This window comes from Rhamphochromis sp. 'chilingali' (genome assembly GCF_963969265.1).
Source record: "Rhamphochromis sp. 'chilingali' genome assembly, chromosome: 2".
NCBI classification, from domain to species: Eukaryota; Metazoa; Chordata; class Actinopteri; order Cichliformes; family Cichlidae; genus Rhamphochromis; species Rhamphochromis sp. 'chilingali'.
In genome coordinates, this window is record NC_137930.1 from 48,830,405 (window position 1) to 48,851,845 (window position 21,441).

At 39.8% G+C, this 21,441-nt stretch overlaps 1 protein-coding gene across 1 annotated transcript in view; it reads right to left on the minus strand.

Moving 5' to 3' along the window:
* The window catches only part of cspg4 (chondroitin sulfate proteoglycan 4), a 72,885-nt gene extending 70,431 nt beyond the window's left edge, over positions 1–2,454 (minus strand). Inside the window, exon 1 of the mRNA XM_080876383.1 lies at positions 2,316–2,454. Within this exon, the coding sequence (XP_080732509.1) occupies positions 2,316–2,391 (76 nt within the window). The 5' untranslated portion in view covers positions 2,392–2,454. The remainder of the gene's footprint in view (positions 1–2,315) is intronic.
* Between the last annotated feature and the right edge of the window lie 18,987 nt (positions 2,455–21,441).

Consider the following 21,441-nt stretch of genomic DNA (forward strand, 5'->3'; position numbering starts at 1 on the left):
AGATGTTTTGGCATGACCTTAAACAGGTAGTGGCTGAATTAAAAGTATTCTGCAAAGAAGATTGGGACAGAATTCCTCCAGAGTTATGTGAAAGACTTTTTTTCTGCCTTGATAAATAAAATCATCTTTTAAAAACTGCATTTTGCATTAATTCACATGTCACGTGAGTACTATGAAAAAATTTGGGGTGATTTTTGGTAAGTGTGACATTAAATAAAAAAAAAAAAATCAGAAACAGAGCAAATACTTTTTCACAGCAATTTAAGTGGATGAAAAACAGCAGCATAAGACTCAATTGGAAAATGGGATATTGCACCACAGAAGAAAGCTCATATAAAGTGTTGTGATAGTGGACGTCTCACTGTGCTGCTTGCTTCTGCTGTTGTGGCAGAAGTGATTATATTTCTCTGGACTTGGAGAACTGCAATAAAAGTGACTACAAGTCTACCACTTCAGTATGGGCATCCCCAGTAGAAAGGTGCAAACGACTACAAAAAATACCAAAGCATCTGGACACTGTGCATGCGTGCATGTCCCGTGACAGCTGAAGACTTAAACACTGGGAGGAAATGAAACCCTCTGTAAGCCTTCTAGGATGCCTATGGAAGAATCCCCCAACAGCTTGTGGCAGGCATTTTGTAGAGCAGAGGGGGCCAAAATCTAATCAGTGACTTGGTACATCTGGTCAACATTAGCATTTAGTTCTCTAGGGTCAGTGGGTGAGTGCTGTTCACACTGAGGCACAGAGGATTGTGCCAGCAGAAAATTAGATGAGGAGAAATCGTTCCCCGGTGCAGTTTTTGTGTTATATTCTGCCACATTTTCAATCAAAGGAACATTTCATTTTAAAAATGTGGAGAACTGCAAAGCTACTGTAACTATAACACCAACATGTGAATGTGTACTTTATATCTAAATAAAGACATAAATTACAGTTATGCAAAAGGCTAGCAAATAAATCGCTAGCAAATCATATTTTTCTGTACTCAGACAGCACTGTTTGCTCAGTGTAAAGCTAATTCTTCAGCAGAGGGGTCACTGTCACGCCCGTCAGCGGGGTTTATCTAGAAATGAGCAAACAGAATGGCAGATGACTCTTTTCATGCTTGCCGTGAACAGATCACAGTGCCGAAGAACCGAGTCCAGCTCCCCGGCCGAGCTTTGACTATGTGCCACTAAAACAAAGCAATACTCCTACATGCAGATCAAGGGACACTTTTTCACTTTAGCTGCCAATGGAGACATTTGTCCAGACTTAATTGGAGTGGAATTTTCAGCAAGGGTTTGAAAATCTGACAGCAGGGGGAAAACAATGGGCCCAACAGCTGCTCAAGTCCAAGGCTGAACATGCCAACTTGCCATGTGTACAACTTTGTGGCAATGTGAGTTATTTAAGCTGTTTGAAGACAGGGGGGTTTCATTTCCCATTAAGACACACAGCACTCTGCATCTCACACAAACTGCACTTGCATCCAGCAGGACTAAACTAGCTCATCATAGTGAGAAAGTATATCTGTACCTCTTTACTCTAAGGGATCATTGTATAATCCTTTGGCCATCAAGCAGCTGCTTCCTGTAAACGCACACACACTGCCTCTCTCACTCGTTTACTAGCACCTCTCTCTCTCTCTCTCTCTCTCTCTCTCTCTCTCTCACTGCTACTTTCATCTCTCTTCTCTCTTGTTGGATAAGGAGCGGCTCTGCCTTCCACTGTGCACTTCCCCTCTGAAAGAGCCATTCATTGCTGCCGGCAGCAGGACCTCAGCTAAGAGGGCTTCAACTTCTCTACCTCCTGCCTTTTGGCAACACGCTTTCAATGCAAACATTCCCAAGGTAAATGCGCTCACTCATTCAGCTCACCACAGACTTGAAAGCAAAAAAAAGAAAAAAAAAAGAAGAAAAAATGCGATAGAGGAGAAGCCGACAGATGTTGCCCCAGCCTTTGGACAAGTGGTCAGACCATTGCTCATCTTTTCCTCAGTGTATTGAGTTTCATCGAAGAATATAAAAGGTTTTACAACAGTGAGTGACATGTGTCCCGTGAGAATGAATAAACAACAGTAAAAGGGAGACAACTGAAGATCTGATGTGGAGTTACTTAGAAAGTTTGTAGCCCAGTGCAGCATCTGTAAAGGATAACGTTGATACTGGGTTTGTTTTGAGGGATTAACTTGTCAGCCAACCATGGTTGGATTTATGCAGAGGGGAAGCCTCAGACAGAGATGGTGATCTGATCTTTTTCTGTGGATCTCTGACAAATGGGAGCAGAAGGGGAGAGCCAGGACACTAAAAGAGGGATTTGCAGTGGCACTTACCTCCATGACCAGGGCTGGGGAGGCAGAGCAGTACACTCAGGAAGGCACCAACAAAAACCAGATGCAGGGCTCTCATATTTTCGTTGCTGAAGAGTTAAGTCCTCCACTGTTGTGTTAAAGACACTCCATTCAGAAGAGACTGAATGAGTTTCCAGTTTTGGGACCTGCTACAAGATACTTCTCTATGTGAAGGGGCAGGGCTGGGGAGGGACCGCTAGAGGGACGCCTTCTTTCCAACCCCAGCCCCTACCCTTCTCCAGCACACTTGCACGTGCACACGTTACACACACACAGATCTTCAAAGAATGGAAAATCATAACCAGACTCTCTTTGCTGACCCGACACTTACATATTTTTACAAGTACAATACCCGTTTATACATATATTTGTCTCTCATACGCACACACACGCACACAACAAATTTACACGCATCAATTTACATGGCTTTTGTAACACCACACAAATCAAAACTCTGACACGACAAGCTCACTACTCCAGTGGATTTTTTCCCTTTTGTCTCAGTCTGTAATTGGAGTGCCCTTTAGAGACCAGCAGCTCCCGTTTGCAAGGATAAACCCTTTACTTTTAATTAAAGACAACTCAGGTTGCCATTGGTGCTTTATCTTTCGAGCCTTTCCCTTGATCAATGTCTGGCTCTTCATGTTTTTGTTCAACAAACCTGCTCCTGAAGCTAATTAAGCTCACACTTGAGTGTGGAGTAGAGGTTGGTTGCTCTGGATTTGCATTCTCTCTTGTCTCCCTATTGATAGGGCAGGGACAATAGAAAAGTTTTACTGCGCAAATAAAGCACTCGGGGAAAGACTTTATTTGTGGTGAGTGCTGTCGCTGATTGTTCTCCACTTGGCTTATACTTTCATTTCTGGTAATGAACATGCATACACTCATCACAAGGATTAGTATTTTCTGGCTGGATGCTAAGATTAAACCTCAAATTCACTCGCAAAGCTTGAACGTTCAATTTCATCTGTCTCACAGTCAGCAGATTGGCAACTTATTCGTCACTCTTGCTGACAGCTGAAATGGGAATACAATTAGAATATTCTGAACACTTCCTCTCAGGTGTGGAATGACTTTACAATAGCTATTTGCCGTTCACTGCAGCCCGTGCAGATTAATTAGACTTTTGCTTTTCAGCTGAACAAACAATGCCTCTGAAATTACCTTCAAATTAACTGGCATGTGAAATATTACAGATAATTTCAAATGACTTATGACAGTCAGGAGAGCTTTTTGCATTAACTGTGGATTGATTGGACTGCATATTTGTTAGTCTCAGACTTGGTGAACGGACAACCTGAAATGTTTAAAATAAGCACTTTTTGTCTCTCAGTTGTATTTCATACATCTGAGGAGAAAATAACAAGCTTCCTTTCAACCACATGGTCTTGTATGTGTAAAACTTCCCATCCCATAATGTGGATAGTGCATAATCTTAGCTACGGTGGTCGCTGTAGGACAAACATATTTTAGTTAGCCAAGAGAGACCTGTTCCTGTGTTTCTGCTATTGTTTAGACTGGTTCTGGAGCTGCCCCAGAGTTGTCTCCTATCTGTAGGAGTCTACTGTTTACCTCAGCTGTCAGTGTCGGGTTGTTGCTCTCTCTGTCTGACCCTTACTGAATAAACTCTCATATGATGTGAGAATGTAATCAAACTGTTTATCAGTTTATCAGAAAATATTATTTTTAGGATGATTCAGCCTAATATTAGTTGGCAGAATGTAGGCTTATAACATGTCACTGTTGTTGCTTAGGGTCGCATGTCTAATCTGCTGACAATAAGTAACTACAACAATATCGGGAATAAATAACATGTTTATGCACATTTTCATGTGTTAGAGCCCTGGCTTCAGTTCAGGAGATGAGGCCTGAGGTTATGAGAAAGAGGATGACATTTTCGCTTCTTTGGTGTAGAGTACCCCTTCTCTGGCAATATGCTAGTATGTGGCCAGTCTCTAATCACATACCAGCCACTATATTCAAATATGATGCTGGGAACATGGCGGCCTCCACAAACCGCAAACCTGCTCCTGTGTATTTTCAATGTAATAATTCTAAGTTTGAATGCATTGTACACATAAGCACTTTTTATTTAAATAGCATAAAAGCCCAATTCTCCAAAACACGATTGTGTTGAATAAAACAAAGGCGTAGATCCATTTAACATGAAGAAGACCTCATTTCTCCACATTTCAAAAAAGAGCATGAGCCACTGTAACCATTGGAAGACCTGTAAAAACACATCATACTTGTAACACAACACCATTTATTGCTGGCAACCTTTTCTGTCACCAAAGCCTTACTGACTATTTCAACATGACACAAGCTACAATTAAAACGCTCCCTCTGAGCCTTAGCCAACCGTTTGCACCAATGACATGCTCTCACTTCCCTGGGGATGCATAACTCTCCCTGGAGGGATGTCACCCACTGATATGAGTGGGCTCCTGCAGTATGTGAAAGCAAAGGCAGGCTTATGTAACCCACAACACCAGGAACCCCTTTACCATAAGCATGACAGATGATGTAAGTAGATATGTGTGAACTTGTCTATATTAAAGTAAATTGATGCTATTTATGAGACTTTTTTTTGGTAATAATGAATATGGTCATGCAGTGATTAAAGGTGTCCTGTGGAGGCTTTTAAACAATCAGGTTTTTGTTTACATTCAAATATGCTCACAAAGTACATAATACGTATCCTCGAGGTCTACAAGCATGTTGAATGTATTTCCAACCTCGTAAAACATCTGCTTTTTGTTTACATCGCTATGTGTAATTCTTTATGCCTATTTTTACAGCTGTGCTGTGCTGTCTGCAATTGCTGTCTCTTTACATTATGCTGATATTCTGCATGTATGCATTTAATGTGGTGCAGCACAAGACAAAAGCAAATAAAGATTCACTCAAACATTACACTGCAAAAAAAAAAGTGAAAAAAAACATGATATACCATTAAATCTGTTGGGTTTTTTTTTTTTGCCACCATAGTCCAGCAGGACTACCTTGAAGCACAGTGTCTGTGATAGGGATGCGGTTATTGCTGCGGACTTGTTAGGAATCATTTGCCTGTGAACATTTCAAGGAGCAACATTAGCATTCATTTAGAGTAATGTTTCTGTCCAGAAGGTGAAGATAAGGTTCTCCATTCACATGGATAACATGGTTCAGTTCATTCCACTGGCTGGGCCATAGCTCAAGAGGTAGTTGGTACTCCTTGCAAAGTACTTTTTGAGACATAACTAAACAACTGCATTTTATTTACAATTGCCCTTAACCCTGTAAGACCCAACCCATCAAAAAATTAGCCCAAAAATTCTGATTTTTTGGAACTGAGATGTTTATTGACCCTTATAACAAAATTCACAATTTTTTTTGCTATATCATTTTGTGTATGATATATTTTTGTATCACATTTGATACATTAGGTGTTTTTGGCAACTGTTTGTTAACAACAACAATGTTAATTTTAGAATAAAAAAGAATTTTGTTCCTAACATTTTGAAATTATGGCAAGTATTGATCATGTTGATGAGATAGAGGTCTCAGAAACTCATGTGTCAAATATGATACAAAGGGCATTATAGAATTAATTACAGTTCTGTCATTAAAACAAGGGAGAATCTGATGGGTTGTAATTCAGCATTCTGGTAAAGAAATGTTTAAATGTACGTGAGACAGTTTAATTTTTTATTTGTTTAGTCACAGCCCTGGTGATGTTTTTCATAGCAAGTAAAGAATCAATGTAAAAACAAAAATAAAACAATCTAATAATTAATCTACTTGTGATATCTACAAGTACATATACACTTTACTGCCAAAAGTATTCGCTCATCTGCCTCCACACTCATATGAACTTGAGTGACATCCCATTCTTCATCCATTAGGTCCTAACCTTTGCACCTATAGCAGCTTCATCTCTTCTTGGAAGGATTTCCACAAGGTTCAGGAGTGTTTATGAGAATTTTTGACTATTCAAGAAATGCATTTGTGAGGTCAGACATTGATATGTGATGAGAAAGCCTGACTCACAGTCCCCACTCCAATTGATCCCAAAGTTGTCCTATCGAGTTGAGGTTGGAAATCTGTACAGGCCAGCCAAGTCCTTTTACACCACATTTTCTCATTAAAACTTGCACAGTCATATTCTAACCAGAACGGGCCATCCCCAAACAAAGTTGGGAGCAAATTGTCCTAAATGTCTTAGTATGCTGAAGCATTTAGATTTATTTCCACTGTAACTAAGGGACTAAGCACAACTCCTGAACATGCAGAAAATATTTTTAAGAAAATCTGAGAGCCATTTTTTTTAACCTCCTAGGACCTGGCGTTCACATATGTGGACATCACATTTTGGGTTGTCTAGAGCAAAATATTACATTTTGCTCTACAAGGGCCTGGTATCCACTTACGAGGACATTATACTGCCACTGTGCTATTGAAATTTTAAACAAATATCCTCATATGTGAATCTCATTTTTCTCAGGAACAAAGATTTGGTAAAAAAAAAAAAAAAAAGACATCTGGTAATTCTTTGTTTTTACATTCATTAGGTGCCAATCAACCCAAATATTGAAGAGAAATTAAAAATGCATGCCATTGAAGACTTCGGGTCTTAGGAGGTTAAAGAAAGTAGAGATTATTTGCTAACTGGGGAAACAGTGAAAATGTTTTGTTTTCCAACTGTCCTCTCCAATCTTTAAGTCACAGTGGCCACTGATTTCACTCATTGCCATGTAACAGTAACGAACCAATATGAGTGCACCTAGTGATATGCCAGGTAAGTAGCAGGTAAGTAAAAATTGCCACTGAATCAATCTTTTCCTCCCAGCATTTGAATTTGTGTTTAAGCTAAATTAGGGCATTTAGCAGACCTTTCAATGTTGTCTTATTGTACCATCCTTTTACATCTGCAAAGACACATGAAACACAGATTGGAAATACTGAACTAAAATGATTCTTATTTGACTTTGACAGGTTTATGTTAGTCTGATGAAAATTTGATATTGAAACATTTTTAATGTAAAAGATATTTTTATAAATGAACACTGTAGATTGTCTCCCTATCACTTGTATTTGTGTTAGTAGCATTATCACTGTGGGAAGGACAAATGATTAATGTATATCGTAATATGTATCTACCTCAAAGGATATCTACCTATGTATCTAGAAGTGTTTATACTTTTCTGCTACAGTATAACACACATTGCTTTTTCCTGTTATATCTCACTAACTTGCCTGAGGTTAGCGTCAGTTCAGGTGACAACAACAAGTTTTATCAGATGTCATTTGTCTTTGTTAATGCAGTCTTTTCATAGAGCAGAAACTGGACACATATTGCAGAAATATCACCTCTCAATTCATGCTGGAAAGAGAGAGCAAGCTCGACTTTCAACACATAGTCTCAAATATCACCTTCGTGCATTGCTCCAGCCGTCTGGCCAGACCGCCCCGCGCTCTCAAAACTCCAGACTTGATTAAACCACAAAAACTACGTCAATGTTATGTGAAGCCTTTTTTCCAATGTCAAGATAGAGACTTGAGCTTAATGCCAGATAATCGCAGTGGTCTGTTTTGATCACCATGATTTAATGCTTTTAAGACACACTGTAATAATCAAGCACCCCCTGAACAAAGACAGCAGTGAGAACCTTATAGACGAGAAAATAGAAGAGAACTGCATATCCTTAACTTTTTCCAAGAGCTATCACTTCTCCATGCCTTTTTAGCTAATACGAACCCACTCTCTTTTGGTTTTCTTAGTGAGTATAATAGCTCACTTTTTATTCATTAGTTCAATTAATTGACTAATGTTCACTTTTCTGCACATTAATCTTTGTTCTTTGATTCTTTAAGTGCCATTCAAAGTGGAACTACATGAAAATATAAAGCAAAATGAAGCTTCATAACATTAATCTTTTACTACCCAGTCATTTTTTTTCATTGTAATTTCAGTTTAGATTGAACTTAAAGTGCCTGTCTAACATCAATGATCACTATAAGGTGTGCAAGTCTTTTACAAAATACTAGGTTACTTGAAACATGTAGTACAACATGTAATTATATTTTAGAAATTACAAAGGTTAGCTGCTAGAATTGAGTGATTAATAATCTCTGCACCAGAATGTATTTTTTTAAATGACTTTCTAACACTATTCATGACTCAGTGCTTGGATAAGATTTTGTAAATTTTAACTGTTTCTGTTGAGGAGTGAGCACCAGAGCCCAAAGTGGAACTTCTCATATACCGTGTTATGATTAGATTAGCATTTGAGTGTTTTTATATAAATGTTTATACTGCCAGTTTAATAAATATGTCCTGCACGAGAGATGTTAACAAGCTTCCACTGTCTAGATATATACTGGTGGGACATCAGTTGAGATGTATTTATTTTAAGCTATGTCAAGCTATGTCTCCCAAAATCCTTAAAGGTAAAGGTGTTACAGCGTGAATAACACCCTTAACACTGTCAGAAAGGTGTTGATTGGGCTCATATTTTGAAGTTGAGGCCTGGTGTTTATTTGCTATATTTTTCAGATAATGACAAAAGCATGGAGAAATGACTTTTTAGGCTTTTATTTTGCATTGCTGGATTAACAGATGCTAGCTGTCAGAAACACTTTCCTCCCACAATAAACCCATTACTCTCCCTTTTTAGACAATCCATCAGTAGTGTCAATTTAATTTGCTCTTCTCACCAAGCCAGTATATGACAGCACTGGAAAATTTGGAATACACATGTGTCTCATATGTGTAACGTGTCCCAATTTATTGATGATGCTAATCATTTTTGACAATATTTGTGTCATGCCCTTTGTTTTTGTAAATATTATTCTCAGGTTATGGTGACATGCAGTCATTTTTTACAAAAAGAAAAAGATGAATAAAAACAGGAATTTGTATTACCCCATATATCACAGCAGCACATCTTTTTTACCCTTTTGTTTTATCTCCTGTCTGTTATCCAGTCTGGTGTGACCAGCTGGCCTGGTGAAAACAAGGTAAAAGGACATGTGTCACCAAATTCAGTGAGTGTAGTTATCAGCTGTACCTTACGATTTTTATCCAGGAAACATATTCAATTATCATGTGATGATTTAAAATTGATATTTCATTTAATATGAATTTTGTCTGTCCCTAAATATTAGCCTGGGTCACAGGCTATAGCTAGGTTATAGCTAGTCACAGTAATGCTAATAACAGCCACAATAAAGTCCTACCACAAAGGATTTTTCTAAAGAAAAGATGATCTTATATACTGGGAGTATAACACACTTGAATCATACATATACAATAGTCAACAAAGCATTTGCCATGCTTGTAGCTGAAGACAAGCAAAAACTACTCCCGTCAAAAAGTAAAAAGTGATTGACTAGCTGTTTAATACTTGTTTCTATGGTGACATAAATAAGTGACATGGGAAACATTTCTCTGGGAGATAATTTTTCACATTCTTTTAGAATCTGGGCTTGGTAATTTTTACAGAGGTTTTATATACACAAAAAGGTACACAATAAAAGATAATCCAAATCAAAAGAATCGCCCAGCCTCTTTAAGGTGATGATGGTGATGAGTTAAGCTTGCTAGTCAAATCACTCGACATCCTTTACGATTATCTAACTTAATAATAAGTGGCCTGGCATAAAATTTGTTTCAGGCTCCCTAACCTCTATTCGTATCTAGTTTCCTCAGCACAGGGCTCCTCGGCTAAGCCCTCCCTACATCCAGTTTGTTTATCTATTCCCTGCCTGTGGCACAATGTTAGCAGATGGATGGCAATCCTCAGGTTTTAGATGATGCTTCTGAATAATATATTAATAAACTGACCTTAGAGGGAAATGAGGGATAAATAACTAAGCAGAAGTAAAACATTAGTTGCCTGGCCTCACCATCAACATGTTTATCAACCAGGTTAAATTAGCTATATATTCAAAGAGAAACTAAGCATATTTGATAGGATTTAACACTCTGATAAACACACTTGGTTTGCTACAAACCTCCCCCAGTCTTATTTCTGGGCACATGTTTAATACTGTAAAGCATGAAACCACAGCTGATCATGTAAAACTGGATTTTCTCTCCATCAAAGCCGTGTGACAGAGTGGGACAGAAATCTTTCTAACAATCAAGTGTGCGCCAGAGTCAGCACGTAGTCAGAACTAAAATCTGAATTTCATGCACTGTTTCACTTGATAAAGAGGAAGGCTGTTTAGCTGCTCATATATGCACTCGCTAAATGGTAGGAAGGATGGAAGGGTGGCAAACATTGTTTCTGTAACACTGAGTCCCCCTGCTGTGAGTGAAGGGCCTCAGAATATCGCAGAGCTTTAAAGCAGAAAATGTGCAGCGTGAAGTAGACAACGCATATGAAGCTGCCAGTTTTCTTTAGAGAGAAAGTCAGGTAGTGATTGAAATGGAAAAGAAGAAAAGAGTCCAGGCTTATGAGACTGTGAGGCTTTTATATTTGAAGTAATAGAAAACATTCTTTGATTTCTCACCTGAAATCAATAAATAATGCGTTGTGGCATTTTTCTGAAAAAGGGAAAGTGCTGTGAGCTCTGCATGAAACACTTGTTTCTACAAAAGTAGAATTTGCAATATGCAAATTGCTTAAAAAAAACTTCATGGGGATTTTGCCATAAGGGTGGACTCTCACCGAAGAGGAAATTCACATTAAAAGGAATTCTAAAAGCCCCAAAGTCAATGTTAGTATGACCAGCCAACAAAGTCTGCCTTTGTCAATATTAAATGGAGCTTAATAATAAAACATGCTGTAGCTAATAAGAAGAAAAATGCATATATAAATTATACTGTTAGGCCACCACAATTGAATTATTCTATGAACTTACCTCACAAAGTTAATTACATACATATGCTGTTGTCACACTAGGCTGCCGACTAATGTGAGCTCTCATTTCCTTAAGCCATGCTTGTACACTTCGAGCCTCCTTTGATTCAGACACTTCACTTCCTGCCCTTAGGTGTTTCCCGCCATTGTGATCTTTGCGCCTTTCCTAATGTGCATCACCTGTATTTAACCATGTTACCAACTTTGTGTACTTGGTCTGTGTCTTCCCCTCTCTGTCTGTGCCAGATGGGCTGGAGTGTCTTAAGCACTGAGACAGCCTTTGTTGTTGTTGTTTTTTTCTTAGTCTCCTAGTGTTTTTTTTTTCTTCTTTTTACTCTGCCTGTTTTCCCTGGTTCCTCCCTCTGCTCACTCTATGGCAGACTTGTTTTCCTCCCTCTGATTGATTACCCATATACAAACCCTTTTTTCCAAGTAAAGTCTGGCTTTTTGTGCTTTTCCTCCCGAGTCTGCGTTGCTCTCTTGAGTCCTGTTTCCATTGTTACTAGCTGTTAGAAGTATTGGCGATGCCAAGATGTTATTGCACCCTTTCAAGAAATATCGGTAAAAACTCAAATTTACGCTTGTGTTTTTTTAAATTTGAACTAAATAGACAAAATGTTGTTTCAGTCCAAATCAGTTTAGCTCAATACAATTCATTTATATAGTGTAAATCTCAATAACAGTTGCCTCAAGGTGTTTTATACTGTAAGATAAACAGAGAAAACCTTAACAATCTGAGTACCCTCTATAAGCGAGCAAACATAGAAAAAGCTGGAAGGAAAAACCCCCTTTTACCAAGAAGAAACCTCCAGCCCCTAGCAGCCTCGGCGTATTGCAGGGTAACTAAGGGAGGGTTCAGGGTCACCTGATCCAGCCCTAACTATAAGCTCTATCAAAAAAGAAAGGCTTAAGCCTAATAAAAGTTTGTTTTTATCATTTCTCTTTCCCGTATCCAAACAGGGAATTGGTTCCACAGAAGAGGGGTCTTAAGGCTGAATGCTCTGCCGCCCATTTTATTTTCATATAATCTAGGAAGTCTGAGAGTCTCCAGTCTGAGAGTGCTCTGTTGTACTTTAAGATTAAATACCTTAAAGTACGATGTTGTATGCTAAGAGTTAAGATCTTAAAGATAAGATGTATCCTGTATCAGGTGGTCTTTATCCTTCAAGCTCGGGCCTGGGAACATGCGAGTCGTGGGCAGTATCTTTGTTGTTCCTAGGACTGCGCTCTTCTGGACAGAGATCTTGGATGTTGTTACTGGGATCTGATTGAGCCACTCGCCTAGCCTAGGGGTCATTGCACCTAGTGCTCAGATTATCACTGGGACCACTGTTGCCTTCTCTTTGAGTTCTTCTCTCAGCCAGTGGTCTTTCTTGAGCTTCTCGTGTTCCTTCTTGCTGATGCTGCTATCACTCGCAATAGCTATATCTATCACTATGGCCATCGTCCTCTCCTTGTCCATCACTACTATATTCTGGTTGGTTAGCCATCACCAGTTTGTCCGTCTTTATCTGGAAGTCCCACAGGATCTTAGCTCAGTTATTCTTGTCCTATTTTGACCATAGGACTTCCAGGCCATACTCGGAACAGATGTTCCTGAATACTATGCCGGCCACTTGGTTATGGCGTTCCATGTATGCCCTGCCTGCTAGCATCTTGCACCTTGCTGTTACAGTGGCTTGCAAAAGTATTTGGCCCCCTTGAACTTTTCCACATTTTGTCACATTACAGCCACAAACATGAATCAATTTATTGGAATTCCACGTGAAAGACCAACACAAAGTGGTGTACACGTGAGAAGTGGAATGAAAATCATACATGATTCCAAACATTTTTTACAAATAAATAACTGCAAAGTGGGGTGTGCGTAATTATTCAGCCCCCTTTGGTCTGAGTGCCCATAGACATTGCCTGATGAGTGCTAATGACTAAATAGAGTGCACCTGTGTGTAATCTAATGTCAGTACAAATACAGCTGCTCTGTGACGGCCTCAGAGGTTGTCTAAGAGAATGTTGGGAGCAACAACACCATGAAGTCCAAAGAATACACCAGACAGGTCAGGGATAAAGTTATTGAGAAATTTAAAGCAGGCTTAGGCTACAAAAAGATTTCCCAAGCCTTGAACATCCCACGGAGCACTGTTCAAGCGATCATTCAGAAATGGAAGGAGTATGGCACAACTGTAAACCTACCAAGACAAGGCCGTCCACCTAAACTCACAGGCCGAACAAGGAGAGCGCTGATCAGAAATGCAGCCAAGAGGCCCATGGTGACTCTGGACGACCTGCAGAGATCTACAGCTCAGGTGGGGGAATCTGTCCATAGGACAACTATTAGTCGTGCACTGCACAAAGTTGGCCTTTATGGAAGAGTGGCAAGAAGAAAGCCATTGTTAACAGAAAACCATAAGAAGTCCTGTTTGCAGTTTGCCACAAGCCATGTGGGGGACACAGCAAACATGTGGAAGAAGGTGCTCTGGTCAGATGAGACCAAAATGGAACTTTTTGGCCAAAATGCAAAACGCTATGTGTGGAGGAAAACTAACACAGCACATCACTCTGAACACACCATCCCCACTGTTGAATATGGTGGTGGCACCATCATGCTCTGGGGGTGCTTCTCTTCAGCAGGTACAGGGAAGCTGGTCAGAGTTGATGGGAAGATGGGTTGAGCCAAATACAGGGCAATCTTGGAAGAAAACCTCTTGGAGTCTGCAAAAGACTTGAGACTGGGGCGGAGGTTCACCTTCCAGCAGGAGAACGGCCCTAAACATAAAGCCAGGGCAACGAGGGAATGGTTTAAAACAAAACATATCCATGTGTTAGAATGGCCCAGTCAAAGTCCAGATCTAAATCCAATCGAGAATCTGTGGCAAGATCTGAAAACTACTGTTCACAGACGCTGTCCATCTAATCTTACTGAGCTGGAACGTTTTTGTAAAGAAGAATGGGCAAAGATTTCAGTCTCTAGATGTGCAAAGCTGGTAGAGACATACCCTAAAAGACTGGCAGCTGTAATTGCAGCAAAAGGTGGTTCTACAAAGTATTGACTCAGGGGGCTGAATAATTACGCACACCCCACTTTGCAGTTATTTATCTGTAAAAAATGTTTGGAATCATGTATGATTTTTGTTCCACTTCTCACGTGTACACCACTTTGTATTGGTCTTTGACGTGGAATTCCAATAAAATTGATTCATGTTTGTGGCTGTAATGTGACAAAATGTGGAAAAGTTCAAGGGGGTCAAATACTTTTGCAAGCCACTGTATGTGCTGAATTGTCTCAGGGGCATCCTTACACAGCCTGCACCTGGGGTCTTGCTTGGTGTGATAGACCTCAGCCTCTATGGATCTTGTGCTCAGAGCTTGTTCCTGTGCTGCCATGATTAGTGCCTCTGTGCTTTCTTTCAGTCCAGCTTGGTAGGATTTTTAGATATCAGCCACTTCCTCTATCTGCTGGTGGCACATACCATGCAGGGGCCTGTCTTTCCACAATGGTTCCTCCTCTTCTTTCTTGGGTTTCTGCTGCCTGAGGTATTCACTAAGCACGTGGTCAGTTGTGGCCATCTTCCTGATGTACTCGTCGATGTTTGTTGTTTCATTCTGGACAGCTTTTCTGACACTCACCAGTCCTATGCCTCCTTCTTTAGCCCACTTCGCATCGGTGTGTCCTGGCTCCTCAACACCTGATTCCTGTTAATTCGGCCGACGTCCAAGCTGGTATGGCTTTGGCATTACCTCTATAGTATCCAGTGTATCCAGTGTGTGTGTGTGTGTGTGTGTGTGTGTGTGTGTGTGTGTGTGTGTGTGTGTGTGTGTGTAGACCAAAGTCTTGCAAGTCTCCTCTCTGGTATATTGTATTTAAGCAAAACATACCATATGTCTCTTAATTTACACCCACTAACGAGGAGATAATATTCGCTTCAGAGTTGAACTTTATTAGTATCTGAATTGAAAACGTACAGAATATTTATATCCAAGAATGTGTTGCGATTGTGCAATCTCAGTGTCAGGCAGTGGGTGTTCAGACACTCGTCTTTCTAGAGGTCACTGCACAGCTTTGCCATACCATTGAATAATCAGCCTTCACATGGTTTAAGAAAAAAAAAATAGATCCTACTGACAAATGCGTGGTTTACAGAAATACAAATTATTTATGGAAGTGTCACACAGATGGCTGGCACATTAAAGGAAAAAACACAACACACAGTATCTTAGTAAGGTTCCATCAGAGTTCAAACAGGGTGCTCCCATGAGAATAGGAAGGCTTCATACTATAGGTTTATAGGAATAAAGTGATCACTCATAACAACTTTGCACTGACTTGCTTTAAGGGACCAGATGGACCAAAAGCATACCGACATGCTAAAGCAAGGAGGTCATAGGTTTCAGGTTTTTCCCTGTCATTTGTCACATTCCTGCATGTTTCAGCGCTTTTATTTAAAAAAAAAAAAAAGAAAAAAAAATTAGGCAGCAGAAGCAGAAGCCTGAGCTTGATGGTGCACACTGGAGATTACTTTATTGCCTTCTATTCTGTAATGCTGACTGAGGATGCCATGTGGAGAAGGGGTATTATTCATTTTTAAAACTTTTAAAGAATCCTGCTGGGAGCCTAAAAAATGTCTTCTGTGTTTGCGTCGAGCTTGTTCAGACACAAAAGATACACTCAAAGCTTACCACAGTGCGACAAGGCGATTATTAAAAAAAGATCCATTTTGGTGTGCTCAGTGATTTTTGTGCATCCTCTGTTCTTACACTCCTTTTGGCAGAGACCAAAGCACATCCGCGTCTTTGCTTTGTGAAACGGAATGATGCATTTTACCGTATGGAGTCAAAGGAAGAAAAGTTTCATCCTACAGTCTGCATGTTCAAGCTACACAAACAGCACAGAAATCTGCTGGACAACATTTGAAATTATTCTGTGTATGTATGTGTATCTGTATCTGTATATGTGTGTGTCTGTGCTGAGTGCCTCTACACACAGCTCTGAGGTAGAGTGCTGAGATACAAGTATTGCACTACTGGGGAGTTAAGAAGAGCTCTGAGGTCAAGAGAGCACTTCGCAGTGCCCTCTGGTGGAGGATCAGATGAGCTTTGATGGCCACCCATCAGGCCTCTACTCCTGCACATACTTAATCGTGTAATTACAATCACGGTAATGAACAGATTCTTGTGAGGGGCATAAGTTTTTCCTATTAGTTATGTGACTCACCGGGATATCTTCCAAGGGAAAATTCCCACATTCACAGAGTGGGAACTTTTAGTCTTTTTCAGTGACTTTAAGCACTTGATGAGTTTTTGTAAACAAAAACTGTAGATGAAGTGGTCAGAAATGCAGGGTCAATCTCTGGGTGCCTGGGAAAAAGACAGTGTGGGATGTTTGAACAATGAAATCACGCATGTGAATAGGATGTCCGCGGTTAGTTGTGATCAAAGGTTATCATTAAATGGGAGCTGAATAAATGAGCGTGTGCATAAAACTGCATGCAGCCATGCCCAGTGCAATGTTTTTAAGTGATGTTGATTTCTTATCATTTCTAAAGGACAACTGATTATATCCTTCGAACCCCATTTTTATTAATAAGAATGATAAAAAAATGAATCTCATCACAGCTCATAATTTCAGTGACATTTAACAGCGAGTGTTAATTTCATGCCCGCAATCAATCTGAAGAAGATTTCCTGTTGTTTTTCTTATTTTATGAGCTGTGTAACAACACACGGCGGTTGATTCTGCATTTCAATGATACACCGCAGAATGATGTGAGGAGGTTCTGGTGAGCTCCATGGCGAGTGCTGCATGAATCGATTCTAAATCACTGTTCTGAAATTAACAAGATGGCCTCCTGTCGGGTGGTGCAGGATCTTGATAACTTGAATAATGCTGAAGTCGTTTGAAAGGAGGTTTTGTTCATATCCCCCCTCAAAAGAAACAAAACTGTCCCATAGACACTATTAGGATATGTCTATGTGTGTAGGCTTCGTGCAAAATTGACACCCACTCTTGTGTCCCACCAGTGTTGCAGCTCAGCTCTATGAATTCAGCAGCACTGGGCCTATTTTTTAGGTGTTTATGTGAGTTACGATGTTTCTCCCCAACAGACCTTGGCTGTCTTTCTCTCTCGATCGGTGCATCTCTGTCTCTTTTGTTTCTCTTCCTTTGTCTCTTCATCTCACTCACTCTGCTTTTCTCTTCCTTTCTTTTTACTCAGTGCACAGGGGCCATTGTAAAACACTGGCCTGAGTCCCAAGCCCTCAGGAGGCTCAGAGGCTCAGGGTTGACTGATCGCTGGATTTCACCACAGGCTCCCAGAACGGGGATTGTTGAAGAAGCTTTTCCTTCCCACTGAGACCCCTGTGGATTAAGGATTCCTGGCTTCTGTTGCAATAATAAGGCCTCACACACTGCCAAAAGAAAAGACTGCAGCAAAGCTCTGCACTGCTTTAACCGAACATTCTGTACATTGTCACATTTTGCACCTTTATAATTTGTTCTTTTTATTTTGCGATCTGCTCACGTTGAAAGAGTGCAGTTAAATCTGTGTTTGCAATTGAATAATCTAATTCCTGACATATTTTCTCCATGAATATGTACTTAAAGATTGAAAAGGTTGTTGCATAGGCTCCTGCCCACATACAGACACCAGTTCAAATAAACACATCGGTGTCTACATACATTACTGTACATATATAGATGCCAGTAGCAGCTTTGTAGCAACTAAGATGCACTGAAAAAAGATGCATATGTTTCCCTTGTTGCTCTTTGCTTGCACTTTATTACTCACTCAGCACTCTCTGCTGTGAGTGCCAATAGGTCGAATCAGAATGTCAGAGTGAGTCAAGCGCAATAAAGCTGAAACAAATCACAGAGCCTATAAAGATACTAAGAGGGAAGATGGAAAAGGAAAAGTTTATAAAAACAACAACTATAATGTCTTTTTAATCATCTAAACAGCAGTGTCTGCAGCTTCAATAAATACATGAAATGCTTTCAAACACAGATAAAAAGATATGAACATATTTGGTGTTGTTTTTTAAAAATATTAGAATTTCTGTAAAAATGACAATAATATGTGAAAATGTTTAAATATCATGTATAATGCATAGATATATAGACTACACATTGTTGTTAGTGTTTGATATTTCATCTTATTATTGATAAGTCATACATTTTTGCAGCCCAACATCACGGCCATATTCACACTAGCAGGAAAAATGTAAATGTTATGGCATAAAACATCCAAGCTAGGTTTGAAAAAGTAATGAAAGGCTGATATTTGCATTCTTAATATTTTTATGACTGAAAAGGAGAAACCAGGTGATCTCAGTTAAACCGGAACAGCTTTAAGCAGTTTCACTGACAGCTGAGCTAGCACTAGCAGCTACACAAATCGCTGTTGGTAGCTGTACCTTTACACAGCTGTACAATAACAACCATATGCAGCAATTTAACATCTATACCATGTGGCATTTTCAGGTAAGCTGAGTGGCATGTTAGATTTTTAGCTCGCAAACTGACATTAGCCGTGCTTGTTCCTGGGTGGATGTTCGTTTGCTAGCTGATTCAGGAGATCAAGAGAAGCAGTAGGCACATTTCCGGCTTGTGGAAGGGGAAGTATGTTTGTGTTCTGCATTTTCATCTTGGTGTAGAAGGCAAACCGTCTGTAAACAGTGTTAAGCATTTTTTAGAAATCATTTCCCAACAAGCAAGTCCCACATCAAAAGTAATTCATCTGTTTTAAAGGATTTATACAATATGCTGATGGACTGTTGCTGTGTTAAAACATAAAAGAATGAACTGAGACTGGAGAAGTCTCAGTTGGATAAGTGATGCAATATCTCTCCCACTGAAAACAAATTTCCTAAGTAATGAAAACGGGGGACTTGGTATCCATCTATCTCTATCTAGCGATGCACTGCACCAATAAATATCCATTAATTTGAGCTCTTTCTATTTTTTTTAAACTAATTGAGTCTATAGGAGAAACTGAGAAACAAAGACACAAGGGACAGGATGGAACAACCAAGATAGAGACTGGGCCTAAGTCCCTGTTAGCCACCTCCACACAGTGGGACGCTTATGTGATGTTGATTGGCTTTGGTACAGTAGCAGTACTCATTGCTAATGACATATCCAGGCAACTGCAATTGAGCTGTAGTTCCAGATGGCTCTCTGCGGTGTTTTTGACGCCACAGCCTTCTCCATGCAAATTAGTAGCAGAGACTGACCACCATTAGCTCTTTATGGAAGTCAGAATCCATTAACACCATTGTGTTAATGGAATCTGACTTCTGAATTTCAATCTGACTTGGCACTGCCTCAAAAAGCCACTGCTCTCTCATCATCATGCTGTCCTTCTAGCCCTGCAATAAAGCGGGGACAAAATGATCTGTGTTTTGGACACAGTTGTGAACAGTCAAACAGAGCCTTCTGGAGCCACAATTTCTACCAGTTAATACAAAGAAATGTAATTTAATGCAGAGAAAGAATGTAGTAAATGAACAGTAATGACAAAGTTGGACTCTAACACAGCAGCACTACTGATGCGACCAGATGCTAAATTCTGCACAGTTTAGAGACTTGACACACTGCCAGTTAATTAATTGTGTCTCTCTAGTGCAAAATACTACCAACACACCAACCGACATCCTCCAGGCTGAGTAGCTCAGAAAGCATCCATCTTAGTGGCCTCCTTCAACTTGAGCAGTATATTTTAAAGTAAGCTGGACAAATGACAAAGGGACAACTTTCCTATTGTACAATAGCAGGGATTACAGAAACCCTCTTTCCTGCTCTCCCTGAGGTGAGGGGAAAAGTAATTGCTGGACTTTTGGACTTGATAAAACCAAGCTAGAGATAAATGGGCAGCCTCCATGGTTGAGTCTCAAAGGAAAACTAGACAATAAGTCTTTTGTTAATCCTTTCCCCTTGCTTTGCGATCTCTGAAAAAGCGGTTGACAGATGTTTAAGAGAAGGAGAAAGTGGTAGATGTGGTGGTGGATCTCAGTGCTGTTAACAGTCAGATACTTGCTTTGAGTTATTCTTTTATTTGGGTTTATATTTTGCTACTGCAAAAATGTGGATCAAACATGATCCTACAAAGGTCTTTCAGTATCTGTCTACAGGCTATGAGCTACTGTGGAGAACTTGTTTGTCTTTCTACTGATATTGATCGGTCAGATTTCATAGTACCACAAAATTGATAGACTGTATCCCTCAAAACATGATGGAGATACATGAGCTGATACATAAGTTATGAATATTAGCTCAAATTCACACAGATATGCAGCAAATCAGCCTTTTCCACTGTTTACAATGTCTGCACACCAGCAGGTGCATTGCAAAGATATACAAAAAGCCAATGCTATTAGGGTTTTTCACTCTGTTATAGCTGCAAAGGCCTGGTTTCAAAGCAAAGAGCTAGAAAATGAACACTTTACACAAATTTATGAGCTGGTTAATTATTTAGACACACCTCCACCAGTTCCTTACTGAGGTAGTACTTGCTGAGAGGCTGGAGTGAGGAAGCATGAGTAAATAGTATGATACTATCCGATGGTAGCAGGTGCTAACCTACCTACAGCTAGCTTGATCGGTTAATAACTTGCTGATAGTCCCTTGAACACCAGCAGAAACTGTGTTGCTGGTGTTTGACGTCAGCCTCCACCGCTATTTTCAAATATCTATGTGGTGATATTTGGAGAATTAGCAAACACTAGTTGATAGAAGTTGCATATTTGTGGAGAGACCGTACCATGCACAAAAACAAAACAATTTAATTTCAGTCCTCATTTTATTGGGTGCACAGGTCATGTGGCACAGTAGGTTTAGTCTAACTCAGACCCAGAGCAAACAATATTGTTTGACTGATGGCCCTTAATATAAAGACTTCGGACTTTACGTTTCCCAATTTTTGCTTTGAGTTATTTTGTTATTTACATAATAATGTAAATAACCTAATAATTATCCTTATTGCTGTTTTAGAGGAGCGGTGCTTCAAAGGATAGTTGCAGATTTCTGTCAGAATCTGCAGATTATACAGTACAAATAAAATGTTCACGTTTCTCCAATGTTGTCTTCCCAACAGTTTCACTAACATCTACACTTATTGGCCAGGAAGCGTTTGCGATGTCTTCTCCGGTGCTGATAATTGGCGTCTGTCTTGTGTCAGTGACGTAAAAGACGGATTTAATGCGACATGACCGTTTAAACAGCAGTCGCTTTCTAAAATATCGGATATGTATCGGATTCAGTGCCA